The 9,775-nt window shown below is 40.6% G+C and overlaps 1 protein-coding gene across 1 annotated transcript; it reads right to left on the bottom strand.

The window, feature by feature from the left end:
* Window positions 1–3,489: 3,489 nt before the first annotated feature.
* LOC103183257 (ras-like protein family member 11A) lies at window positions 3,490–9,465 on the bottom strand. Its single transcript, XM_007900616.2, has 4 exons — window positions 9,085–9,465; window positions 6,393–6,449; window positions 6,202–6,278; window positions 3,490–5,199 (listed from the first exon to the last, which is right to left on the bottom strand). Exons 1-4 carry the CDS (start codon window positions 9,203–9,205, stop codon window positions 4,732–4,734), a joined length of 723 nt encoding a protein of 240 aa, XP_007898807.1. The 5' UTR covers window positions 9,206–9,465; the 3' UTR covers window positions 3,490–4,731.
* Between the last annotated feature and the right edge of the window lie 310 nt (window positions 9,466–9,775).

Genomic DNA, 9,775 nt, shown 5'->3' with positions numbered 1-9,775 from the left:
ATATAAAAAATATCACATTAAAGTATAGATGACAAATATTTAGATCCAAGTGTAGATTATTTCATGGCTCATTCACGATCAATGATTTATGCTCCTCTTGAACTCACAGGAGCTACTTTAAAATGTTTACATGCCACTTGTGGGAACCGTTGTTGAAGTTATTTAGTCAATCGATCATGTAACAGTCAACAAGAGCATTACAGTGCTGGATTATGCCACAGCAGGGAGTGATCTACAAACTGTGGTGTAATAAGCAAAGGTTTCATCTTGTATGCGTAAAAAAAACACAAATGCAATTAGAGTGGAATTATTCCCTACAGCCATTTCCTATATACTGTACTTTTGTTTAATTCACTCCATGGCTGTTTGTAGGACATAGGTATGCACAAATTGGTTGTTGCATTAGACCACAAAATGCACAGTCGCACCACTTTGCAGTGTATTGCTTTAAGCGCTCTGGGATGCTACCCTGTGTGGAGGGCGCTATATAAGTGTAAGTTGTCATTGAATTCCTGTAAAGTGTTTTTTTCAGATGTCTCGACAACATGAAAAGGCGCTGCTTCAAATGCAAGGATTATTAATATTAGCTGTTGCCTTTTCGTCTCTGTTGTAGGTTTGTGATGTACATTGACAGCCAAACATATTGCAGCCTGATTTTCATATACTGGTATCAAGCTCTTTTGTGCTATCAAGGCAATAGGTTTTGGTGCAAAATAATTTCACCAGATCATGAGAGGTGTGGATGAAGAAAGCCCTTTGGCACATTTGATCTCATCCTTCCAGAATACATATACTACTGACCTTCCATTCCAGAGTCAAACAGGATTTTAAATGAGCCCAGGAAAATTAGATGTAAATTCAATATCTCGTATGTTACAACAACAACAACAACAACAAAATTACATTTCTAAAACGACTTTCACGTCGGGAGGACATCCCAAGGCGCTGGACAGGTCGAGTTATGGACTTGAGCTGGGGGTAGGGGTGGGGGAGGATGGAGGGCAGTGGGGGAAGCAGGGAGATCAAAGGCGCGGTTGAAGAGGAGGGTCTTGAGATGGGTCTTGAAGGTGGCGAGGGAGGGGGCGAGACGGAGGGACTGTGGGATGGAGTTCCTGAGAGTGGGGGCGGAGTGGCGGAAGGCCCGCTCGCTAACAGTGGAGCGAGCAAGGCAGGGGATGTGAAGCAGGCCGGAGCCCGCTGAGTGGAGGGAATGAACAGGATGGTAAGGGGTTAGGAGGTTGGAGAGGTAGGGAGGAGCAAGACCGTGAAGGGCTTTGAAGGTGAGGACCAGGATCTTGAACTGTATCCTCTGTGTGATGGGAAGCCAGTGGAGTTGGGCAAGGTTGGGGGTGATAGGGCCGCGGCCTAGTGCGGGAGAGGACATGGTTTGCAAAGTTCTGGATGATCTGCAGCCTGTGGAGGGAGGAGTTGGTGAGGCCGACAAGCAATGAGATTGCATAGTCGAGCCTCGATGTAATGAAAGCATGTGTGAGGGTTTCGGTGGCCTGCAGTGCGAGACAGTGGAGGAGCCGGGCAATGTTACGGAGGTGGGGGAAGGCAGAGCAAGTCATGGCGCAGATGTGGGGTAGAAATTTTAGTTGAAGGTCAAACAAGACCCCAAGGTTCCGACTGGCTTAGCAGGTGGAGTGTGCAACCATGGATAGTGATGCTATCAGCGCCTGAGGTGAGGAACCACTGACGGGAGCCAATCAGGAGGACCTCGGTCTTGTTGACGTTCAACTGAAGAAAGTTAGCTCTCATCCAGGACTTGATGTCTGACAGACATTCTGTCAGGACAGCAGTAGTCCTGGAGTCAAGGGTGGAGGCAGAGAGGAAGAGTTGGGTGTCATCCGCATACATGTGGAAGTTGACCTCATGTCTGCGGATGATGTCACCAGGAGGGAGCATGTAGATATTGAAGAGGAGGGGACCAAGGACAGAGCCCTGAGGAACTCCACATAAGGCGGTCCGGAGGCCAGAATAGAAGCCGTTTGAGGAGATGAAGTCCATGCGGTGTGAGAGATACGATCTGAACCAGTCAAGGACAGGTTGAGGTGAGAGGGGAGGCAGTGGATGAGAATAGAGTGGTCGACGTTGTCGAAAGCAGCAGTGAGGTCGAGTAGGACGAGGAGGCAGAGGGAGCCCTGGTTACAGATGGAGAGAATGTCTTTGTCACTTTGACCAGTTACAAAATGTAATTGTAGTTGATTCATGCTTTGTGCCTGTTTTCACTCTGTAGCTCAGGAACACCTATATAAGATCCTCAACGTAATTGAATAGTTAATAATTTGAGCTGTTCTTTGATTCAAGCCTCAACACATCAGAGGCTTAATCCGAAACCAGAATAAAATGCTCAATGAATCAGTAGTAACCTGACTAATCATTTCACAAGATATTGAGTTTTAAGAAAGCATTTGCACCTTTACAACATCTTATTCTGTTTCAATTGAATAAGAGCTGTCAAAGTGACTTTCCTCCCTCTCCCACCTTTCTCTCTGATTCCCTCTCTTTCTTGGGAAACATCTGCATTGGTGTTTAACTGGTCCACATATGTGGGCATTAGATAAGGATCGTGTTTTGCCATGTCCTAGCAGGGTTATCTGGAAATCTCCCCCCAAAATGGTGGAATAGCCTGGCAGCACTTTCTGTTGAGGTTCCCATGTGATTGCTAGCCACCTAGTCAAGATATCTGGGGAGGAGAGAAAAGGGGTGCCCATCATCAGTGGATCTGTACCCCACCAGAATATGAAGGGAAATCAAATGCCTTCAGCAGAGGAGGAGGAGAGGCAGGAAGAAACATTAGTGGGAAAAAACTCTACTGGAGAAAAAATACTTTGGTGTCAGCCTGACTCAGGTGATTGCACTCTTGCTTAGGAGTCAGGAGGTTTTGGGTTCAAGCCCCGCATTGAGACTTTTAGAAATAGTACAGGCTGAACTTCCAATGCAGTGCTGGGGGCAAGCTATATTATTCAAGGTGCTATCATTCAGATGAGATGTTAAATCTGGGTCCTATCTGACTATTCAGATACATGTTAAAGATTCCATGGCACAATTCAAAAATAGAAGGGAGTTGCTCTCAGTGTCTTGGCCAGCATCCCCTAGATAGAATTGGTCATTCATTTTTATGGCTGTTTATATAAAGGTTATTGCTGTCCGCAAATTGGCTGCTGCATTCACTTCAAAAATCAATACATTTTACAGTGAATCTTGTGAAGCACGTTGAGATGGCCTCTTGACATGAAAGGCACTTATCAAATGCAAGGCTTATTATTAAAAGAGGAAACCCTAGTGTGATCAATATCAATGCAGAATCATCCTCAAGTAATTTTTGGGGGGAATTGTTGCTGGAGCACACGTCACTAAAAAGCAATGATTTTCAAGTTTAGGCTGACAATACTAACAAATAATCCAAGTGCATAACTCTTGTGGTTTATTATCCTAAAGATGTACCTGTTAATTCATTCATTAATTCAAGAATAATTCAGAGAATTTAATATAAAATCATATTTTACTGATGTAGAAAACAGTACATTTTCTATTCTTCAATATAAAACAGTAAAAAGCATCAGTTCAGTATTTACAAATTCATTATACAAACACATTAGAATCATTTCACTATTTTTCGGTCACAAATCTTTCAAGTTACAGTTTACAGTATTACATTCTCCACACCAAAATCCATAATTATAAAATTCTTGCCTGATCGCAAATTAATTAAGACTTGTCCATCTGCTCTCTGATCCCTGCAGGTTCTGGTTTATTTACTCCACGATAGTCCTTGGATGCTTATAATCTTCTTCCGAACCTCAACCACATCTTAATTCTCGCTGCATTCAACCAGATCATTTGGTCATTCGTTTCATGGTTGTTTGAGGGACATTGCTGTGTGCAAATAGGCAGCCATGTTTGCTACACATACAGTGACTACAGTTACTGTACGGCGCGTTGAGATGCTTTGACGCAACAAATAGCTACATCAAATGGAAATATTATTGCTAGCGGTTCCAATAATTTCCTTCTACAATCTGCAGATTCACTCAAATACCAATACTGCACAGTAATATAAATGAGCCCCGATACTCGGGTGTCATCAGTGGCAATGCCCATGAGCCCTGATATACCAGCAGATATGGTACTCTTGCCTTCAGTAGTGCCTTGGGACATCCTCCTGACATGAAAAGCGCTATACAAATGTAATTTGTTGTTGTTGTTCAGTAGTAACTCACGTAGACTGTTACATTGAGAGCAACATATGATCAGTTTCTTTCTAGTCTTAGTCTTAAAGATAATCATTGTCAGATTTAAGATCTTGCAGAATTTGGGAACACTCTTATGATTTCAATGTTAAGGCAGTTTTCACAAACTTAAGTATAAGACCATGGGAAATTCAAGCTATGATTGTAAGAATTCACAGGAGAGGTTTGGAGCATGAAGACCCTTCAACCCATTTGATCTCACCCTCCCTGAACACCAACTTTCCACTACAGCTTCAAGCAGTTTATTAAACAAGTTGAGTGTCCTAGTCTCAACAAACCTCAATACAGTACTTAAATAATCTGAGTTATTCACCACTTCATAATCAGCTACTACTATTATAGCTGCTTAATTCATTGCCCTTCAGATGATCTTGTTGTAAATCGTATGAAAGGCACCATTTACATAAGGACAGAAAATAAGAGTGCAATTCTGTTTATATATACAGGGATTTTTACAATCTAAATATTATCAGTTTCATAGATTGGCGCCGGATTTTGCTTTCGAAGATAGAGCCTGTTTGAAACGTCGTTTCAGGTCTTGCATGTTTGGTGACTTGGGTCGAGGAATAATTGATCCTCTTCGCTTTTCTCCATTGTTATTCATGTGGACTTTGCTCACCTCTCTGCAAAGATGTTGGAAAACATCATACACATCATCATAGTTTTCTCTGGTGGAGATCTCTAAGAATATTGAACCAAGTTCGTTTGCTAACTGGATTCCATCATTAGTCTGGACTTGTCTGGCGTGAAGAAGATCACTTTTGTTCGCGACGATGATCACAGGGATCTTCGAGTCGGGGTGCACTCTGCGAATGTGCTGGTAGAGTGGGCGGATTAGTTTGTAACTATTGTAGTCTGTTATTGAATAGACCAGGACAAAGCCTTCAGCCCAATGAATTGACCTGGACACGAGATCAGGAAAGTGTGCACATTCTCCTTGAACCTTAAAAGGAAAAGAGGAATTCTTAAGAAATAAAGCAAACATTTTAAGGTATTTCCTTCAATTAAGCTACAGTGTCATTTTCACATCAATCAACATGGATCCAAGTGTTAAACAATGCAGAAGGTATATTTTGTCCAGGCTGCATAATGCAAAACTTAGTAGATTCCAGATTAATACTTTTCAAAACAGGTACTACAAAATCAAATAGATTACATTTTAGTAGCAACTCACAGCTTGGATTCATCCCAAACAGGGCAAGGAGCAAATGTGTCACAGTGCCATTGATGCTGGTTGTCCACATGCTGTTTTACCGTTCGGTTTACTAGTGCATTTATATAGGATATTGTGGAGTGGTTAGACTACAAATTGAAGCCGAGAGAAAAAGGCTTCTATTAATCATGCAGTTAGAATTTAAAAGGCCAGGGTATTAGGCTTATTAATCTTTGCATTATATTGCAACTAGTTATATCATCAAAACATATCAGCATTGCAAAGGATTATTGTAAAATATAGTGACTGTGTACTTGTAGACAAACTGAGCAGCCAATTTGCACGCAGCAATGTCTCACTTGATGGCTGTTTGAGGGACATTTTCTATGATTAACAATAAAAATGTAATTAACACTTCGATATCACAATAACCTATTCTCTACTGTCAGTTTACAGATTACAACAGGTAAAAAGTATAGGACCAGAAATAAATTCCCTGCTGTTTTAAAGTTAGCCAATCACATTCAGGGTAGAGTTGAGGGTGCTATAATTGTCATCAGAGATTACAATCTAATCACTTCACCCTGTTCATTATTCAATATAAATGCTTTATGATCCCAAATAGAAAGAATGGCGTTGGAGAATATTAATTGTTTATTACAATGAATAAGATTAATGGGAGTTTTTTCCCCACATTATCTTTTGAAACAATTTGTCAAATTCCCTTCCCTCCCCAAACACACATCCGCACCCAGACAGACCACACAATACACACAACACCCAAAGCTGTACCTGGATACATGGTGTGTCCTGTACTTGCAGAGAGAGTGGTTCTCCTTCAATGTGAACTAGTCGTGAATAAAGATTTCCTGGGAGGTAAAAAATAAAGGCTGATTACATAGGGAGATTTACTCATCAACTTTGAAGAATAAACATTTGGTTTAATTTTTTTCAGCACATATAACTCTTTTAAGATCACACACCTGTATTTGATTCATAGTCTCCAATAAACCGCTTTGTTAAGAACCGAACAATCAAAGCTGAAAGGAAACAGAATGAAACGTTAATATTCTACCCAAATTGCCACTGCAGTAATTCTCGTATTTATTTCAGCAATTATAATAATTGCGGAAAGATCAGACACGCACAGCTCCATTTCCCTTGATTCAAGTGGATTAAAACGCCATGTTACTGCACACGATCGGTATTCTCTCTTTAAAAAGGTAAGACTGGAGGGAATTTAAAGAACAAACACGTAAAAGGAACACTGGTCTTATTTATTAGTCATTTTTGATTCTCTTTGGGGAGTGAAACTGCAATTCACCATGTTCACCACCAGACCTGAATATCACATTGTGACTCACTTCCTTCACCTCCACTCTGTTATAATGGCAATGGCTATGGTTGCCTTTACTGTCCCACAATGGATGCCAATTTGTCTTAACTCTTTAAACGTTTAATATTTTTAATATTGAGGTATCCTACCACAATCCAGACTGTAAATCCACAGATCAGGGGCTGCTTTTTAATATACAAACTGAGTCAAACAAATTAATGATATCAAAAATGATTTGCAAGATTTACTCTACAAACGCAATGCACAGATTATGCCAAAATAAATAATTTTCCCCTTTTGACAAATGTTCCGATGCTGGCATTTAAGGTTTGTAATTTTATTGACAGTGTTGACACATGCACAAAGGTTCCTAGAAAGGAATAGACTTGACATATACAATGAAAAAAGTTCTGAAATTTGCTACCATTTATATTCATTAATTTATGTTCCCCTCCCTCCACCCTTCCAAGTTTCTGGTTCAAAAAATGGATTTTATGTTTGCATTTAGTTGAGAACAAGAACTTGCATTTATATAGCGCGCCTCACGCAGGGTAGCGTCCCAGAGAACCGGCTAAGTGGAATCAAAGTGAATTATGTGTGCTGCAGAAAGGAACACATTGCCACTTGATTTGTGTCCACTGATAGCTTGAATCACTGACAGCTCCAGGAAAGCACTCAAGGTGAATTGTGGTACATAAAAAAGCCTCCACATTACCCTGGCGGTGTGCCTCAATCGCAACCTCAGCAGAACATCTACTCCACAGGCGTTTCCATTTTCCAGATGGTTAATAACTTTCAGAGCAATGCTGCCAATTGACAATTACATAAGTGGCGGTTTGCACTGTCAGCTCCTTTTCATTAGGCATGGGATAAAGTGATTGCCGGAAACCATTTTTGAGTGACATAGGAAGGCACAGAAACAGTTGTGGTCCAACTGACCAATCCCATAGTACAAAAATATCCTACACAAAACTCTCACTCAATTGAATTTTTAATTTCTCTCTTAAATTTGCTAAAGCAAACTGGCTCCATTTTCCAGGCTAGTCTGTTGCACATGTTCATCGTTCTGTATGATGTAAAATAATTAAATCTGAACTGCCTGTTCACCTACCTTCCCTCTTCTGAGTTTGATTCCATGTCCCTTTATTCTAAACATTTTGATCATGATAAAAACAAGAATTATTAGGGTTCAGATTCATATCAAATCGGGATCCAGCTGTTAAGACATTTGGTTTAACCTGGCAAAAAGATAACATTTTCATTCCATTTCTGACAAGTGCAACAACCAATTAAAACAGCAAAAAAACTTAATAACTTTGTTTTCCCCCCTTTTCATTAAATTTTCTGAGTTCTGAAACTCAAGTTGTATAGACCAGAATCTATTCAATGCTTGTAATACTGTACATTCCTTCACAAGTGCCTAAGAAAAATGCTACAAGTTCCCACACTGGTTCTCTAATCCCAGCAACTTGGTCCTACCTACTGATTAATTTTGGTTTCATTGGCGCAGACAGAAAAATATTTATAATTTTTTTAAAAAAAATACATTTGTACAGTGCTCTGGGACTCTACCTTGAGTGAAGGATGCTATATAAATGCAAGTTGTTGTTGTACATGGATTCATCCCCTCTCCATTTTTTTAAATGATGCTAATCTGCAATTATTGGCCAAGCTGAAGAGGCAAGCTGATTTTGAAGCCAGAAATCAGGCTGCAGAAGGGTGTTTGCAGTCAGGCTAGTTCTATGCACAAATCAAACACAGCCAGCAGGAAACTTCAATATATTTCAATTTCGGACACACTGTGTACACACTGACTGGGGCTGGAGATGGTGGGGGGAGGAGAGAACATTTCACCCTACCTATTGGGCTGGATCTGTTCCTAAATTGCAGAGGCGACTGGACTGTGGTTCCCAGTCGCTAAGTTGAAAACAATTGTCCTAAGTACCCTTACACCAATCAATTAGCATTACCACATATACAACCAAATAACGCATAAACGGTGCACAACATGCTTCACTGACAAAATATACAGTCACTGCACTTTACAGTATATTCTGTGAAGCACTTTGAGACGTCTCGAAGATGTGATAAGCCGCTACATCAAATGCAAGGATTATTATGATGATTACTATTGCAAATGCGAGATGCCTCCTTCTTTGTAACAATGCAACACAAGTCGTTTAAAAAGTAAAAGACCATAAGCAAACCCATCGTTACCCTTTGATAAACCACAATACAACAAACAAAATGCAACTGGCACAAAAGAAATTTAGAAAAAAAATTAGGCTTTTGGAAAGGCTTTTTGGAATAGTCTAGTGTATTTTAAACGTGAGACTCACCTGTTTTCCCAACAGTACTGGATCCCAAAACAGCGATCTTAATGTCCCTGTTGATTATATGATCAAACGCCTCGGGGATAGGAACTAACAGTAAGTTAGTCGACATAGTGTGAAACCGCATCGGTTCTCTTCCCACTAGGGCTGTGAGGATGAAAGAGTCTGGGTGTAATGTCACTGTAATTCTCTGTCAGTCTTGTCTTGTCTGGGATATTAGACAGATGCACAAAGTCGGGACATTGAAGGAGAAATGTCTGCACGAGTCCAAGTACTACAGTTACTTTTACTTTCTCTGATCTGCAACATACCAGATTGTTCAGTGTGTGTGTGTGTGTGTTTGTTTCCTCTGAGCTCCCTTCCCACTGCTCAGCTTCCCCTGATGATGGTGTCGGAGCTGATTGTGGAGCCGCCTCATTTATTGAGCTCTGTGAACGCCACAATCCTCCCACTTGCTCAAGGAAACCAATAGAAATGTTCTGACGAACAGAGGGACGGACGCAAGCTGGCTGTTTAACGTTGGATGTCATAGCCTCTTAATAGCTCACCAGCACCAAGAGAAACAAAGATCTCTTAATCTCCTAACCTCCCACTCCCCAGCACTTTTGGATGGGGGGGGATTCTAAATATTCTACAATAACCACCTTTTTTTAGTGCTTTTTTATTTACATTTATAGCTTTACTTTTTTTTGCATAT

Source organism: Callorhinchus milii, unplaced genomic scaffold (assembly GCF_018977255.1).
Source record: "Callorhinchus milii isolate IMCB2004 unplaced genomic scaffold, IMCB_Cmil_1.0 Scaffold4, whole genome shotgun sequence".
Taxonomy (NCBI): domain Eukaryota; kingdom Metazoa; phylum Chordata; class Chondrichthyes; order Chimaeriformes; family Callorhinchidae; genus Callorhinchus; species Callorhinchus milii.
The sequence above is the reverse complement of the archived record's forward strand: the minus strand, read 5'-3'. Positions and strand labels throughout refer to the sequence as shown.